General features: G+C 40.3%; 1 protein-coding gene across 1 annotated transcript in view; it reads right to left on the minus strand.

The window, feature by feature from the left end:
• SPTLC3 (serine palmitoyltransferase long chain base subunit 3) overlaps positions 1–19256 on the minus strand; it is a 137512-nt gene that overhangs the window by 21143 nt on the left and 97113 nt on the right. Inside the window, exons 8-9 of the mRNA XM_089519253.1 lie at positions 17994–18213; positions 16326–16452 (exon numbers count right to left, since the gene is read on the minus strand). Coding sequence (XP_089375379.1) covers positions 16326–16452; positions 17994–18213 — 347 coding nt within the window. The remainder of the gene's footprint in view (positions 1–16325; positions 16453–17993; positions 18214–19256) is intronic.

Genomic DNA, 19256 nt, shown 5'->3' on the forward strand with positions numbered 1-19256 from the left:
AAGTCCTTCCATTTGCCCCTTGTGAATAATCGAGGATTCAAAGTCCACACAAACGGAGGGACGACTGTACTGAAAAAGAATGGGTGAGAATTCCATTGCAGTTTATTTAGAAATATTTTAAAAATTAACAATTTTTTCATATTTAGGATAGGAGGTCCGCAAGATTTGAAAAAAAGAAAGAATGGGAAATTGAATGTTGCTCAAACTGACAAATTTGTTCATCTTAGCCCAGGCTTTATAAATCTGAGTTTGAATCCCTGTTGAACTGCGTTGAACCCCAAATTAGGGCTGTAATCTCATTTTTTCTATGAGCCCCCTTCTTTTTAACAGCTATATGGCAGGCTGGTATAATATGCTCCATGCTGGGAATAACTGTATTTATGGGATTTGGTCATTTACAAATTGAGAAAAATTGTTTCAGTGTTGTTGTTGTTTTTATTATTTACCAAAAATCAGCATGTTTGGGATAGGAACAACTTCAGGTTTTAAGACAATTCAAGTTTGGGAGAAAACAGAATTCACAGATTTTCCCATCCGAGTTACTTGAATTCAGCTATGACAACTTCAGAATAAGCTTCATGGCACTCCTGTAAAGCAGATCACTATGGATTGTCTATGGATTTTGTGGCAGAGGTATGATTTGCACTGTGGACATCCCAGTTCGCAGAATATAATAAATAAATCCTAGCAGCTTTTGAGAAAATTCTCCATACAAATATGTCTGGGTGTATTTGTGTATATATTGTTACTTAAAAATAGGATGCTGATGACAATGGTTCTTCCTGATATGTGTGTTCACTATAATATAGCTGGTATTCTTTGACAGGGGATATTTCCATCATGTGAAAACCACAATACAATTTCAAGTGGCATGGCCCAGACAGAAGTTCTCCACACTGAAGGCTAGGATTATATTATAGAAGCTACAGGATAAAAAAGTTAGGGCAATTCAAGATAACCTGTATTTATCCATATGTTTTCCCCCCTATGGAGGAGGAGAAAATGTACTTCACCATATTGTTATGAGCTAGGCCTTAAACTACAACAGGGAATTGAACATTTCTTCAGCTTTTCTGTAAGAACTAAACACACAGTCACTTTGAACCTTCAGAGATCATTATTTCTGTCTGAGCTCTATGGCCCTCTTTGTGAATGTAGGAATAAAACGAACAAACTTGTCTCTTGCTCAACTACCATATGTAGGTGAACAAAAAGTGTAGCAGCTGGTTTATGCAACTTCATGCATAGCCATGCCAAGGAAGGAAAGATGGCTCATCATTCAACTCCCTTTCTAAAAGCCCCATTTCTCTATGTAAGCTGGAAGAAGATCAGTGGAACAGCTCTGAATCAATAGGGCCTCCAGAGGGATCTGCTGGACTCCTCAAGGGCCTACTTTGACATGTTTGCTGGGAAGTGCATGGGTGAAGTCACTCATATGTGTTCTGACTTGGATGCTTCTATTAATACACTTCCAAAGAATGTGTGCAGAGCACCATCTGGTCTAGTTTTGTGGGATACATTCCAGTTCCTGCAGCTCAAGGGTTTGCAGGAAGTACATGGAGATGTCTGCCTGCCTACCTGTACTTTTCCCTTTGCCAAGGAAACTAATGAGGTGGCCCCAGGAATTTATTATCAGCTCAGGCAAGAGAGGGCGAAGTACTGTCTGTCATGAAACAGGCAGTTGTGAGATTGTAATAGCTCTTTTCTCATTTTAAAATATATTGGGCCCTTGGTGTCTGCTGGTGTTTTGTTCCAGGACCCTTTGCTGATACCAAAATCGGTGGATGCTCAAGTCCCATTAAATACAATGGAATAGTGAAATGGTGTCCATTATATAAAATAGCAAAATCAAGGTTTGCTTTTTAGATTTTTAAAATATTTTCAAGCCATGGATGGTTGAATCCGTAGGTTAAAAAAATCAGTGGATATGGAGGGATGATTGTATTCCTTTTCTGGACAATGAACTCAAAAGGGTAGTAATAATCTAGTTCCTAGCACTTTGGGATGAAACAGATAGACCTCTTTAAATCCAGGTTTAGGCGCTGCCTTGAAACAGTCTTTGTCATCTTGATGCAATCTTGTTAATTCACCTCTAATGCAATTTTACCCAATCCTGCTTTACTTCTGATTTTGTCAGATGAGGAGGGAGATATACACTGCTAATCAGTATAAAGAACCCCTTACAGTTTACTAAAAATAACACTGCCAGTGAAGAGGGTAAATTAACAATTTTAGCCTGTAATTTCATGTTTATTAGAATCACTAAACCACCACATGCTCTACCCTTCTTGCTACTGGCTGTGGCATTTACAGAACATAAGATAAAGTCATTTAACCATAGATTCTCAGTAAGCCATGTCTCCTAAAGAAGAAAAATGTCTGCCTTAGTTATAAAGTTTATAAAAGAATGGTCCTGGTGTTTGTTGCTTCGTCCAGCAATATTTCAGCAGAGTATATTAAGCTGGGAGTCATGCTGGGATGTTCCATGTCATTTAGTAAGAGAGAAGGGGGTGTCTGCCACACTATCTCCTGTCCTTGTGTTTTGTACACTCAATGAATGTTCTATTGGGTCTGGTTGGCTAAATTGTTAGTATTAGCAAACTTCCCATCTGATCATATACCAATAGTGTGTGACTTTCCTTTCAGTGCTTAAAGAATGTATGAGGTGGTGAGGACTCCAGCTGGGGCACAGGAGGTGTTGACTGAATCAGGAGGGATTCACTGAGATCCGTCATCAGTAGTGCCATGTTGGTCAATTGCTCATCGTTGATGGCGTCTAGGCAAGAGGATAATTCCAACTTGCACTTTGCCTGACTCCAAGTTTATCAAAAGGGATCTCTGATCTTTTTAAATGTCATTCTCATGTTCATTTTTATGTTTACCATCCATTCCACTGTTGTAAACTGTACATGGAGGTACAGGATAGTGTTTCTTTACAGGATTCTTTCTGTGGCTAGTTGCTCCTGAGGTTTGCCACAAATCACATAGAGGTCTGGCAATGATCTCAGCAGACCGACTCAGAGCCTTCAAACTTTTTAGCTTGTTGTTTATGTCTGTTTGTGCCAGGTTTAACTGTTGGGTGGCATTTCTCAGTCATCCTTTGGTTTCAGCACGATCCTCTTTTCCCATTATTGCTCTCACAAGGTCAACATGGCTACTTTCTTTCCCCCTAGCTGAAGATGTTAAGTAATAGGTGTTGTCAGCTGGGAAGAATGCGGTATCAGAGTTTTGTACAGGTGGAGAAGGTGTGCCCATTTTATTACATGGAAAAAGCGGGTATACCACTGGGATCATGAAAGATTTTAACTGGCGTTATTTGTAGGGAGGCAAGAAAGTCTTTCATTTTGAACAAAATCATTGGAATAGAGGACGTTTGAAAAGTTAATAAAATTATCTTATCTCCTCTTATATACGGAAGCCAGTCTACATTGGTTATGTCAATAGCAAACATATTAACTCTCGTAATCTCAATGAGTGAGAGCCTTATTAGTTTTAGGGAGCTGCAGTGCCTTTGGATGATCCTATTAGATGTAATCTGTAGCATAACTTTGTCTTGTGACAGGATCTGTGTGGAATGTTGAGATGTTCTTCATTGTATATGGATGTGATGAATGAGGATGTTTCTTTCTCCTCCTACACTTATCAACTAGATTTCCTATTGGTCTCTCAGGTCTCTCCCCACTTTCAAAAACTATGCCCTCTGGGTTAAGGTGGGGTACCTCCCTAAGGGCCATTCTTCTTAATTCTTCATTATGCTTATCCATAAATTCTTCAAACATATGTTCCAACTTTCCAGTGAGGTTACTGATTTTAGCCAGCTGATCAAAGATAGATATGACTGTGTGGGCCATCAACAGGCACTGAAATGTCATTAGGTCTAGTGAGGGCTCTTCTTGTTGTTTTCCCACATCTATGATGTGTTTACTGTCAATTGTAGGAGAGTGGAAGGAGGGACTTTCTATTGTTACCAAGTGGGCATCTTTCCCTTCATCTTCAAAAGGATCCTGGGGCTGGGAAATCACCTCTGTATATGAGGAATCTATTTTTGATAGGAGTAAAAATGTGGTTCAACTTACTTTCAGGATTCTTCACATTGTTTTCAGATTCCTTCTATGTGATTAGTTGGTCAACCTTAAGTTGTTTTGAGGCTCTGGTGGTTTGAAGAGTCCCACAATTCATTCTTGTTCATTTCTTCCTCCCCATTTCCAAACTATTCACTCCTCTCTTCTTGTTAGATAATTGTTAAGTCGGCTGTAGTAATGAGCAGCCCGAGTCTTTCAATCTTTGATGCTTGCTGCTTTGATTCTTGATTACTTTGCTGCAATCTCCCTTGTTCTATCATAGGCCTCCAAACTAAGAAAAACTAAGATAAAAGTTCTACCAGCTTCCTCAAAGAAAATTAAATGAATAAATAGCTGAGGTAAGTACAGTTAAGATGGGTTAAATAATATTGGCACTAATTAATACTACCTACTGCTATGTTCTGTTGTAATAGAGGTGAGTCAAAAAGCTCAAACAAACACTCCCTGCCTCTTTGTTGTCATCTCCCTGATCTTTTGGCAGCTTCAAATGTTATGAACCATATTATCTTGTTAGACTAGCAGCTATGGTGCTATGGTGAAATGGTGGTTCTGTTCATACCTGCAAGGTTTTTCAGAAGGTAAAATGGGCAGATTTCTTCATGCTCTTTATTACCTATATTAAGCTGCTGGATGAGGTCATCTGTACAGCTGAGTAAGGATTAATCAATATGCTGATGACAACCATCAATATTTCTCTATGTCATTTACTTGGTAATGGTATGGAAGAGGTCCAATAATGATAGGGAATCCTGACAAGGAGCCATCATAATATGTAGATGATTACTGGGTTTGGTAAGTTGGTATTTAAAATGTTCTGGATGAGAATGCACTTTCCTGAATGAGCAATGTATTTTGGGATGGGTGTGAGTGCAGATGCTGCCTTATCAGGTGCTACCTTTCTTAGGTAAGGACAGCCTTGGTATACTACCTCATGCTCTAATAGTTGAATTAATCTAATAACACTATGTGTGTCTACCACTGAAACATCTGATAGTCCTGATGAGAAATCTGTACTTAAGACAAGAAGATACTGTTAGAACAGAACACGGAGAAACAGAATGGTTCCCTAGTTTTTTCGTGCTATCTGGCCATGTTCCAGAAGAGTTTCTTCCTGACATTTCGCCAGCATCTGTGTCTGGCATCTTCAAATTATCTGAAGATGCCAGCCACAGATGCTGGCGAAACGTCAGGAAGAAACTCTTCTGGAACATGGCCAAATAGCCCAAAAAGCCCACAAAAAAACTATGGATGCCGGCCATGAAAGCCTTCGACTTTAGAATGGTTCCCAATTGGCAAAGGGGTCAGGCAAGACTGAATTTTATCACCCTATTTATTCAACTTGTATGCATAAAGTATCATACGAAGAGCAGGTCTAGACTCAGAAGAAGGAGGAGTGAAGGTAGAAGGAAGGAACATTAACAATCTAAAATAGGTGGGTGACATTGTACTACTAGCAGAAAACATCATGAACATGGAACAATTATTAAGAAAGGGCAAAGAAGAAAGCGTAAAGGCAGATTTAATGCCAAAACAAAAATAACGAGCACAGAGGAACTATAGTAGGCCCTAATTATCTGTGGACTTGCCATCTGAGGATTCTAGCATCCATGGACGGCAAGCCCATGGCGGGGGGGGGTGAGGAGGAGGAAGAGGCAGGAGCAGCAGATGGAGCTGATCCTCAGCCATTCACCCTTGGAGGTCGGATGATGGGGGTCTCCTTGGGGGTCAGGGGTCTCCCAAGTGTCCTGGCAGCACTGGCAGTGGCTCCATCCTAGAGGAAAGGAAGTTTCTCCCGGCTGCCCTGCCCATACCCATCAAAACTGACCTGCTGTGCCCTGCCTCTTGGCCAGAGCAGGGGGGCTCTGGACATAGGTAGAAAGGGCTGTCTGGTGCCCAAGGTCCTGGAGCCAAAAAGGGGGTCCCTCCCAACCCTGAAAATGTGGGAGGAAGAGCTGGATACCTCAGGTGTGTTTTTATTTAGGGAGGAGCCCTTACTTGTGCATCCCCCCTCCTTCCTGGGGGGGAGGGTGCCCCAAGTGATGGCCTCTGGGCATGCACAGAGTACCCTTGTGCTGGCTTCCCCCAAGAGGGGAGGTGAAGGGTCTTTTTTGGGTTGGCCCAGGGGGGCTATTTTCACTGCAAGGGGGCTTTCTGCCTCCTAGGGCTCCCTCACTTGCCCTCTAGGGCTCTGGAGCACCCTTTCCTGGCCCCACAGAGCCTCTCACCAGACTTAAAGAGAAGGAGGAGGAGGAGGCGGCAGCAGTGGGGGAAGAGGAGGAGGGAGATGGAAATGGGAAGGGGAAGAAGAGGAAGGGTCAGGTGAGAGTGGTGAGATGGGCATTGGACAGCTGGGGTGGCAAAGTGCTATTTGTCCACAACGATGGCACGGCCACACGGCTGTGACACTATTGAGGATAATGGGAGTTGAGCATCTGTGGATTTTGCTATCCGCAGGGCAGATAGTGAGGGCCGACTGTATACTAATTCAACGTAAAGCAATGAAGAAATCGTAATAGTTAAAGAGTTCCCATCCTTTGAATCAAACATTGATCAAAATGGAGACTGAACCCAGGAAATCAGAAGACTGAAAATGGGAAGAGAAGCTATGAAGGAACTAGACAAGATAATAAAAGAGTAAAGATATATAACTGAACACTAAAATCAGGATCATCCAAGCCATTGCATTTCCCATCATTGCAAGTGTATGCAAGAGCTGGACAGTGAAGAAAGCAAAAAATGAACTCATTTGAGATGTGGTACTGGAGAAGACTGCTGAGAATACCACTGACAGCCAAAAGGACAAACAAGTGTGTCCTTGAGCAGATAAAGCCAGAAATTTCCCTGGAAACCAAGGTGATCAAATTGAGGATGTTGTACTTTGGCCACATCATGAGAAGGCATGACTCATTAGAAAAGACAATAATGATGAGAAAGGTAGAAGGTTGCAAAAGGAGAGGAAGACCATACACTAGATGGATAGACTCAATCAGGGAGGTCATGGACATGAATCTACTAGACTTAAGAAGAACAGTGGAGGTTAGGGGAGCTTGGAGATGTCTCATCTGCAGGGTTGCTATGAGTCAGGAACAACTTGAGGGCAGTTATCAACAACAAAACTACCACTGAAAACAGTTTAGTTAGTTGCTACTTTGGAATTTAGTGGAATTTGGCATTCTAACTGGTTGTTCAGAATATAGCCATATTACAACAATAACATGATCATTAGATTATGAGATCCAGTTAGATTGATTTCTTATCTGCTACTGAGCCAAATTTAGAATTCTTATCACTTTTAAAGCTTTAAATGACTTGTACCCAAACACCTGGAGGAATGACTCTTTTATGATCCTGTGTTTCTATTAAAATATTCAGAGCAGTTCTTTGGGAATCATCACTGAGGGATGGTTTTCTTTTCACTGATAAATTAAAAGCCCCCCACCTTCTCCCCCCCCCCCCCAAGCATTTTAAAATCCAAAGATTATTTGATCCCAGCTTCCACATTTTTTCCAGGGCAAATAAAATATGTTTGCTAACATACTATGGTTTGTGAAACTGAAGGCTTTCATGGCTGGCATCCATAGTTTTTTGTGGGTTTTTCGGGCTTTGTGGCCATGTTCTAGAAGAGTTTATTCCTAACATTTTGTCAGCACTGTGGCTGGCATCTTCAGATAATACTTTGGTTTAACCCTCTAAAGTAATATGTGGTCTCCAAGGTACTAGGAGGGTTCCCTCTTTTCATGGCCAGGCTTCATTCCTTGCCATCAACAGTCATGGGAAGCTGATTTAACTGCTTTGAGAGTTTGTCCAAGTTGAAATGGTATATCTGAAACATTTCATAGTCTTCTGAACAGCATTTTAAAAGGCATATATTAGATCTCATTCTAATTCCATCCCTGCATATCTAGGAAATACTTATGAGTTCTATTAATGATAGACATTAACTGATTGCTGAAACTGTCGCCATGTTCCTTGCTGCAGCTACAAGTATAAATTCACAAGAATAAATTCACAGTGGAGCTGTTTTGAGTCTATGTGGTTACTTTTGTTTTTGTAATTTTGTATTAACTTTGTGAATCCATTTATGCAATATGAATGAAACTGATATGTTATTATGAGGGTGGACACTTTCACATTTAATATGTTGTTTGACAACTTTTCACAAGCCTACCCTGACTTTTAGAGAAGAACAAAACTGCAGAATTCTTAATCTGAAGATTCACACTCTATAAAAAAGAAATGTGGCTCATCTGTGAGCCATCCTCCTTCTCTCAATATCTGACACCAGAGGTCTGAATTGCCTGACACTATAAGAATGGCTTGACTTAAGAGAGCAAGTAAGGACCCCTATGCCATTCTCAGAGGAGTGATAAATACAATGTAAATGACCATATGAAAAAATTATGGAATAGACATACTATTATTTCTGTTTCATCGTCGTGCCCCTTATGTCTGTTTATGGTCTGTGGACTGAAAATGTCAGAGGTCTTTCTCAGACCTCTGAAGTAGTTCAGCCTTGCTCTGAATAGTCTGGAGCCTTGGTATCTCAAGGGACCACCTTCTCTCACACTGTTTTTGCTGCTGCGGTGTCCACCAGAGGCCTTGCTTTTTGAGATATCCCTTGCTTTTGGAGATAAGACACTAAAAATTAGGGACGAGGCTTTCTCTGAGGATATCTGTTTGGTGCTACAACATCACCATTCTATTTTATGCAAGATACTTTGGGCAGAGAAGAGTGTGAAATGAAAACTGGCAGACTATCTGTGTGGCGTGTGGTGACCCTAAGGTGGAGTTTTCTTGGCAAGATTTGTTCAGATGAGGTTTGCCATTGCCTTCTCCTGAGGCTGAGAGCATGTGACTTGCCCAAAGTTGCCCAGCAGCTTTCATGGCTGAGTGGGGAATCAAACCCTGGTCTCCAAAGTTGTAGTCCAACTTCCAAACCACTATGCTATACTGAATCTATGTGTAGTAATTTGAACAAAGTAAAAAAACAAAAACAAAAAAAAACTCTGGAGTGTGGTGGATCACCATTCTAGGAGAAGTACTGATGCAAAAGGAAATGGTTTTTTGTGGGTTTTTTTCGGGCTATGTGGCCATGTTCTAGAAGATTTTCTTCCTGACGTTTCACCAGCATCTGTGGCTGAAGATGCCAGCCACAGAGGCTGGCAAAATGTCAGGAAGAAAATCTTCTAGAACATGGTCACATAGCTCAAAAAACCCACAAAAAATACATGGATGCCGGCCATGAAAGCCTTTGACTACACAAAATGAAATGACTTTGATACCCAAAATCTGGGAGAAATTTAGATGGTGTTAATACTATTAACATCTGTGCCCTTAACAGTCTTCCAACATGAAGAAATGGTTTGTAAACAAAGATGATACAATGTACTTTAAAAAACAAACCCTGGAACACGCAGTGCATAATTTTACAATGCCTAAGCCACTGTATGAATGTCTAAGCTACTATTCAACTGTATGTCTTGGCCGCATGTAAATGAATACAACAAATAGATGAGTGCAAGAAGGCCTATTTAGCTATCCCTGACCATAGTTAATTGATCTGAAAATCTGTCAGAAGTAGAGAAATGTAAAATTTCCAGAATACTAGTTTTTTGCTCAAATGCTAACAACCTAAATATACAACTGTTCTGAGCCAAGGTGCCATAGTAGTTTCAGTGTTGGACTATGACTCTGGAGAACAGGGTTCAATTCCTGCTCGGCCATGGAAACTGACTCTGCTACCTTGGGTGAGTCACAGATATTCAGCTGCAGAAAACCCTGTGATAGGTTCGCCTTAGGGTCAACGTAAGTTGTGAACACACTACAGTCCATCCTCGCCTTATGCGGGGGATCCGTTCCGGATCCCTCCGCGTAAGGCGAATTCCGCCTATGCTCGAGCCCCATTGGAAACAATGGGGTTCGTGCGCGGTGGCGCGGGCGCGCGCGGGGCGCAACGGGCACGCGTGCCCATTCAATTGAATGGGACGCGCCGCCCCTTCAATTGAATGGGACGCGCCGCCCCTTCCGCCCCCACGGCTTGAGCGCGTATGCTCAAGGCCGCGTATGGCGCGGGCGCACTGTACAACAAACAATCATTGGCGTACTCGCACACCATGATGACGTCCACACGGCATAGTACTGTTTGGGCGCTGCACCACGCAGACATCATCATGGCACGCCCTGTCTGTACAGGGGCACGCCAAGATGGTGCCCGGGGTGTGTGGCAGGGTTGCTGAGCGTGTAAACGCTCAGTCCCTGCACACCCCTAGTTTGGGCCCAGGCTGTCGAGCCCCTTCCTCACATATAACACTATGAGAACACTATTTGTCCATATTATTGCTGACATCACTTGATTATTAATTGTTATTAATGTCTAATCAACTTTAGTTTAGGGAGAAATGCCTTGGCTTATTCCTCTAAGATACTAGTTTTATTATTTCAATATGTGTAGGAATCTCTGCATATCATGCCGCGAGAGAGTATTCTTTTATGTCAGTTCTGGCCTGTAACCTTAATATTACAGTGCAGACATGTGTTTATTCACTCACTAAGAAGAACTAGATGTTTACTACCTCAATGCAGGGACCACACAAAGCAATAAAACAGGTTTAATATGTTTTTGATGAGCTTATTTAAATTGCAGGAAAAGAGTCACAAGGGTATTCTATATCTTCTGAAATTCAAATGGATGTGGATGTCTGAACATGTAGAATTTTAGAATATGCATTACCACCCACACAGTAGCATGGATTAAAGCCACTGCAGTTAATATTTTTTCCCTCGTATGCAACTTGCATTGCAACAATAATGCCTGATTTTGCAATAATTGAGCATAGATTGTCTCTTTTCTCTAGATATATGCAGTTGGCTTGCACTGGCTCCAAAACTACAAGAAAGTTAAGAGGGCTTGCTGATAAAAACAAGATGCAAACAAAGCCAATTTTATAATTTAGCTATTAATGTGAGAAAGATATTAAGAACATGAAAAGCACAGTACAATATTGCCCTCTACTGGCAAGAATCTATCTATCTATAGGCTGATTCAAAAAGAATGATGCAAAGCCAAGTAAGAACCGCTTTACTTTTGTACCATTATTTTTGGACCACCCTGTATTTCTCTACAGATATAGATATATTATATAGTGTTTCATACATCTAATTTTATGATGTTTATTACAAGCTCTAGTTTATCATCACAAATTTCTTGGCACCGCTTAGAAACCATATAACAATTATACATAATCCATGTATTAAGGAGCATTGCTGCAATTGTGACATAACTATTTTATGGTAGCATCACTTTGACTCTGCTCTTCTTAATGGAGATTTAGACCTGCTTTATATTATACTGGTTTATGGCTTCTGTTGGGAACCCAACATGAATTGCATGGGCAATTTTAGAATTCATGGTACTGACAAATTTGAACTCTGTTAGAGAAACTGTTCATTTCATGCGCATTTCATGATGTGAAAGATGCTGACCCAAACCTCATCAGACAAATTTCTACCAAAAGGCTGCACAGTGTCTAACAGTTCTCAACTATCATTCAACACAGAGAAGAAACTTAAAATTTTTGCAGAAATATTTACATTAATGGGATTGTAAAGATTATTTCAAAATATCCATAATTTGACCTTTCCAGGTCCATATTTTTGCAGTGACTTTGATTTTTACTAGTCAGTGTCATCTCTAAGGTCGGTGTCACCTGGTATGGTAATTCATGGTGTCACCCCCCCTTGACATCCTCCCATTTCACACTATATACAATTCTTAGTAATGCTATTTTGCACTAATGTGACTCGAAAATTGTACTTCCCATATACCACGGGATGTAATCCTAACAGTTGTGACATAAACAAATAGCAAAATTAAAATTATACCTTCAAATTACAATATCATAGACACAACCTAAATGTAATTGCATATACATAGTGAAGATATGGTTAAAATGTGATGTTTTTAAAGAAAATTTAAAAAGGATTTAAACATTTCAAATTTTTAAATATTAATTTTTTTAAAAAAAATAACATTTTGAAATTTGAAATTTGATTTTTAAAAGTTCGATGACCTCTTTTTTCTCCTCCCACTGAGCTTCACCCCACATCCACCATCTTTTAAAACATTTTAAGGGGAAGCAGATGAATAACACAGCCCATTTCTGCCAAAATGCAGGTGTTTGAGGAGCACCTCCCACACCCTCTAGTGATGCCACTGTTACTTGTTAATGTTATGTATAATTTTGTGCAAAATACTTTAGCAATTACTTCATCCAGACTAACATTTCACTGACATCAGCAAGCTAGTATTATCACTATTATTATTACCAGCACCCAGCACAATGGGTTGGTTTGGGAAAGTAGTTCTGTCACTTTAATTCTTGAACTAGTTGTTTATGAAATAATACACTACACAGGTAGTTCCAAACCTCCAAAGATCCTGATCAGAATCTTCTGGAGCAGAGGGGGGTAAAAATGTAGCCCTAGGGATGCATATAGCCTCCAAGGTTGTTTGGGGGCCCCCTGACTGTCCAGAATGACTGTACTGCCCTTTTTCCTGAAAAGGGGGGAATTGCCTCTCCTGAAAACTTCCAGACCACCCCATTCCCACAGATAAAAAGAATACACTCTGGTTTTTCAAAACCAAAAGTGGTATTTTTAGGTGCATCCCCCCACCACCAAATGTGGACATTTATTTATTTATGTATCGGGGGGGGGGGGGGGTTGGTTTATATCCTGCCTTTCTCCCAAAATGGGAGAAAAAACTAAGAAAAACTAAAACATCAACTGCAAAAGTTAAAATATAATTAAACAATACTAATATTAAAACGTGAGTTAAAACAGCATAGTTAAAAACTATTTTAAAAGTAAAACCATTAAAACAGCACAGCACATTTCAGAAGGAAAATCCAAATTTTTATGACAGCCCGTGTGTCCTCTAGAGGCTCCCTGGGCCGAAAATTACCCCCCAGACCTGCTGCAGTTATTCACTGTTTTGCTAGAACTAAGTATATTCCCATTCACCCAGTATGGAATTCCCACTAATCTCCTTAGTCCCTAGACTACCGTCACAGTGGAGAAACTGAAAGAAAGAGAGAGAAAAACTAAATGAGATCAAGTTCTTCTGACTTTGCCATGCAGACAGGTTAGTCTTCATAAAACTGGATATCTTCTCAGGAAGTGAGAGAAACTTGAGATATCACAATTTTGTTAGGTGAGGAGGTAAGATTTTTGAGGCACAGAGATGATGACAAAGATCCAAAACACACTGCATAAATAGTCCAGTTTGAGACAGCTTTAACTGCCCTGCTTCAGTGCTAGGGAATCCTTGGAAGTGAAGTTTATTGTGGCACCACAGCTCTCTGACAGAGAAGGCTAGATGTCTCACAAAACTACAGTTCCCTGAATTCCCTAGCATTAAACCAGGCCAGTTAAAGCGGTCTCAAACTGGATTATTTCTGCTGTGTGTTTTAGACCATAGAAACATAAACTTCAACCTCAAAGTCAGATTTACCTGATAACATGTGATGAGATTCCATGACTGTGTTGGGTTTGGATTATGATTTCTGCAATAAAAGTAGTGACTGGGCTTGTAGACAATGATCTAAATCCATTTCTTACTGTCAACTGGTGGAGATGCAATCAACAGAAATTATATAAGCAGTGCATTACCAAGTTCCTGCTGATCCAACAGGTTAACACTAACCAGCACTAATACTATAACTGGATTCAGGGTACTGATGATGTTGGCTAGGGTGGGATGAGAGCTTGAGGCATTGTATTGACAGGATGGTGTGATGATCCAGATCCATGGCAAAGGGAGACAGAACAGATGATTCAATATGAAAAAATGGCAGTAGGATCATGCATCTGCCAGTGGTGGATATGGGGTCAGGGGTGTGATCAAAACATAGTGGATAAAGATCCCATACATAGTGTAATGATGGAGGTCATGGGTCACCAAATTGGTCTATTCAAGGATAGTGCCAAATCTTAGAAGGTTTATGCACAGATGCCCTGATTTGATATATCGGTCTTGCATTGGAAGGCAAATTCAGTTCCTTCTAGAGCAGTGTAAATGTTGAGATGATCTAGATTGGAAGCAGCTACACCTAGAAGACAAATGATCAGTTGGTGTCTGACTCTGTGGTATTCTGTGGTATCCTGATACTGTGTGGTTTTCTCTAGAAGAGATTAAATTTCACATCTGGAATATGATGATGTGCCATTACCTTGAAGAGACAGCTTTTCCTGAACATCAAATGACTGCAGAGCTTTCTTACCCAACTGAACTCTCTCTAGTACTGGGATTTGAGAGTAGAGTAGAAGAGGAGGTTTTACTGTACTATCAGTTACACTGATAAGCAGCAACTGCTAAAACTCAAGGTGATGGAACCAGGAGAATGTGCTTGCATCATAGTCATGAAGTTCATAGGCTGGGGGATTCTTTGTCATTATCTAAACAAGATCTCTTTTTTGAGGACAAAGAGAGGAATTGGCTTAGAATTGGAGGAGTGTCTTGAGTCCCACCAATCTTACCAGACTAGATGGTACAATAATAATGACTGTCCCACAAGACGTGGTGGAGTATGGGGAGCAAAACATTTAAAAGGATGGGCACAAGATAATAATAATAATAATAATAATAATAATAATAATAGGTTTTATTTATATACCGCCCAATCACTGGGAATCCGAGCGGTTTACAATAGAGGGGATAACAGACAGTTCCCTGCCCACAGGCTTACAATCTAAAAGACACGACACAAAAGGAGAAGGGAATGGTGAGGGGGGAGGGAAAGATCCTTTGTTGCGTCAACATTTTGATACAGCAGAGACACAAAGGAAGGGGTTGAAGACAAGGACTGTTTTGGGCGAGACCTCTCTGCAAGACAGGAAGTTCTCATGCATATTCTGAAGTAAGGACTTTTTCCTTCTTTGTGAAATTTGGAAACCTAGTAAACGTTTGGCAGCCAAAGTTTCAGCAATCAAACTGTGTTGGCCTCACTTGAGCAAATTAGCCTCACTTGACAAAAATATTTGCCTCACTTGACAAACACCGAGACATTACCTCAGCAACTGATTCACTTTTTAAAGTATCCTTTGGAGTTCACAGATTTACCAAAGGATGCTGAAGAGATTATGAATATGATGGAAAGAAAAAGAGAGAAGAAAATGGAGTGGAAAATAGAAAAAAAATGCTATTTGAACACAAGGTTCTACTTACATGGAGAAGAATCTGGAGGTTCTAAGTTAAGCTGGTGTGGCCAAAAACAACAACCTCTGAAGAATGTGTGAGAATCTCCCTTAGACATTTGCATAGGGTAAGTGTGGTTTGTGTGGCAGTGCTCTGCTTTAGAAGTTTCGTTCTGTGCGGTACAAAACAATGTGTGTGTTGTGTGTGTGCAGAGACCATGAAGAAGAAGATACAAAGCTCTTTTGATTTGTAAACCATGGTTTATGAAACCAGAGATTATGGTTGGCCCATATTTCATATCCCTCTCTGCATTTATCAGTTGTAGTGCTTCAGTTCTTGCTAGAGTAAGCTAATTGCCTATTATACCAGAAAACTGTAACTTATGGCCCAGTACACATGGGCAGGAAGCAGCATGGCAGTGCCGATTCTAGGGTTCCAGAGTGTGCAGCAACTGCATGCTCCGGAACCCTAGAATGTACCGCTGCCACCATCATGCTGTCCTCCCGTCCACATGGGGGCTGCCATAATGACGTATGTGATGCGTAGTGTCCGCAAGTCGCACACAGGAAGCAGTACCATAGGGCTGCGTTGCAGCCCTTATGCTGCTGCAAGGAAGAAGCTGCTCTAAGCAGCTTCTTCCTGGCTGTGTATTGTTCCTGCGTGGCTTGGCTGTTCTGGGAACAATATGCAGCAAAGAGGGGCTGTGTTTCGCTACCCGTATGGACAGCCATATATGTCACTATTAGAGATCTGGGAAAGAAAGCACAATCTAGAATTTGTTTCTGACTTCATACGCCACTGCTAATTAACTCAGGATTGTTACAGGTGAAACAACAGAATGACATCCTCCAAGCAAGGTTAGCCCAAAAGTGGGTGTAAGCCAGGAAACGATTTATAATTTCCACAGCATGAATTCATGAAAGCAAATTTCTCAAGATGATATGCTACTACTATAGGTACCATACCATTTTCACAATTCTTTGTCATAATTCCTTCCGTTCCAAATATATAACTACGGTAAAATTTTAAGTTTAAGGGTGATATCCTACCTTGTGTGGTTCCATCTACGCCCATGAGGCTCTTCATTACTCTTATTATTTGTTCTGCTACAGGTGGACTCATAGATGTAGCGTACACAGCACTATGTGAGTGAACCCGTAAGTAGTCCACTAGGTCCTTTAATCAGAGAAAAGAAGATTTCAGTGCAAACATGAAATCACCTTTCATTCTACTGAAACAAAAATGTGACCAGAGAGGCTTGAACAAGAATTCACGGCTAACCTACTGTATACAGAACTGAAAAATTGAAGGATGTTTCACATAGTTCATGAACCAATAGTAAATCAATCACCTGTTCTAATGTAGAAGGGAAATGCTGCTTTGATAAGTAAGAGATTTTTAGATATACTTCTTTGCCCCTCAACAATCTTAGAACAGTTGCTAAAATGTGTTAAGTACATGGCAAAAAATTATGTTTCAAACTATACTGTGGCAAGATGAGTGAAGAAAAAGGAACAGGGAGTACTATCCTGATACCTTATCATTAGATATCTCCTGACCCCTACCCATCGCATACTTGGAAAAATTAAATTGCCATTATATGGGAATATATTTTGTTAACATCAATAATTTTCATTTATCCCTTGATTTAAAATAAGGGTGGCAAAAATGTTGTTAGCAGGTTGCATGCAACCCTCAAGCCTATTCTGAGAATCTTGGAGCAGGCTCACTTTTTTGTGTGACATGAAGAGGGATATTTAAGCCTTTTTAATGGTCTCACAATAGTGCAAAATCCTGCTTTTACTTAATGTAATAGAAGTTATGATCCAGATGCCAGTTCAAGCTTTTTCAAATGAAAAATTTGTAATCCCCCCCGCCCCCCAGACTATTTCAGGCAAGCAAAAATGATACAGCGGGCTCTTCTTATCTGTAGTCTTGTCATCCATAGATTTGAGCTTCCACAGATGGCAAGGCAAGCCCTGTTGTTTTGTACATATACTGACAGACTTATATGTTTATTCATGAACAATGGTAAGCAATACAGAATACTTAAATAAACTTTTTCATGAGTGTTAATCTGTATTTGATCACACTTGATCTATGAAAGGACCTGAAAACAAACCTGAAAATATGCAGTAAGGCTTGTTCCTGATATGACTCAATAAGCAAAAAGTAATTTTCATACCAAACATGATTTTTGAGGGCACAGTGTATGCTCATAACAGAAAGCTATCATCAAAGCTTTTTTTCAAGATCATAGACACGCAAATTAGAGACATTTTAAAGCATTTGAAAACTAAATTACCAGCATGCAGATTACAGTACTGCAAGTAACTTTCCTTTACATCATTGTAGTCAAAGATATTAATTAAAAATGTAATAACTGCATGCAAACAACCAAAATGTAATACTGGACTAGCTAGCTGAATATCAGAGGATTGCAGGTGAATAAATTACTGGCATCTGGTGTCTCCAAATAGATTTATGACACAGCAACTGACAAGTACGTCAGAAGATGGCACATTTCCTGGAAGACTAATGCTATACTTGTTCAGACCTAATGGAAATAAATACCCCAGGATGAAAAACTCTAGAAGCCAGATTAGAAGAGACTTGACTTCTTCAGCAAACCAGTGGTCTATTTTATGAAAATGATAGCGATGGCTAGGCACCTGAATTTTTCCATATCTACAAAGTGCAATAAACAGTGCTATTACCTTTCTGCCTGCTATGTATCCTCCAACTGCGCCAAAGCTTTTGGTGAATGTTCCCATCAATACATCAACATCGCTGGGGTCCATTCCAAAGTACTCGACAACTCCTCGGCCAGTTGGGCCAACAGCACCTATGCTATGGGCTTCATCCAAGTAGAGGTAGGCTTTGTATTTTCTCTTCAGGGCAACTATTTCTGGCAAACGAACAATGGATCCTTCCATGCTAAAAGAAACAAAAGAAGGTGACAATTGAACATCCATTTCATGGGTGCACTCATAAGTACTGATGTATATACTACAAGCTCCATTGCTTATAAGCAGCTCAAGACATAGAGTTAGGCAAAAACTGAAAAACTCAGCTTATCAGTAATCACCAGGAAAAAGTGGAGCCATCAGCTTAGTTGGTTCAATTGTGTGTGTACAAAACTGGAGGCATGGGAAACCTATAAGGCTTCCCAAAGAATGGACACTGTGCATCTGTACATGTTTTGTTGCATTCTGCTCTTATCTAGCTGTTGGGATAATGGGACCAGTCTGGTGCAATGTTATTTACAGTTTATAATGTGGTAAGTAGGATGGGTGTGAGATGAAGGCAGTGTGTATGTGCTGGTGTGTGTGTGTGTGTACAATCTAACAACATACAATGCATGTTTGTCCCGTTTCAAAGCTCCTACTTGACTATCTGAGGGGATACTGTCCAATCTAGAGAGAGGCAACATAGAGAAACATATGCCCAAAGATAAAGGGCTTGCATGACTTTGCAGATTATCTTTACATGCCTATGCAAAACACTTTTAATTTCTTGTTTTTATACAAAACATGTCTTTCAGGTTTTGCCAATTGCCTTTGGTAATTTTTCCAGAACAGTGCTAGAAAGTCCAATGCTCACAACAAGTACAGGAAAACAGAATTTATTCACATTGTGCTCCTCACAGCCTAAATGTTTCTACATCAGCTTTCATCTGCACTTTAACTATGGTCTACACCAAAAATAAGGCTTTCAGCTGCTTCATGATGTCTTCATACAGGCATATCAAATGGCCACATTATTCCATTACTACTGATTGGCCTGGTTGCTAATGTCAGCCCACACAAATGCTTTAATAAAGGCGTTGCATGAGATGAAATATGCTACAGTAGAAAATTGCAGTATAATCTTAGTATGCAGTACTGGCACACTAAGCACAATACATAGTTCAAGCAAGCAAACAAAAATCAACAATTTTCTTCATGGCATCTACCATGAAATCCCTCAAAAACTGCAAA

The sequence above is a fragment of the Sceloporus occidentalis genome, unplaced genomic scaffold, assembly GCF_023333645.1.
Source record: "Sceloporus occidentalis isolate IW3139 unplaced genomic scaffold, rSceOcc1.0.p SCAF_4, whole genome shotgun sequence".
Classification (NCBI taxonomy): domain Eukaryota; kingdom Metazoa; phylum Chordata; class Lepidosauria; order Squamata; family Phrynosomatidae; genus Sceloporus; species Sceloporus occidentalis.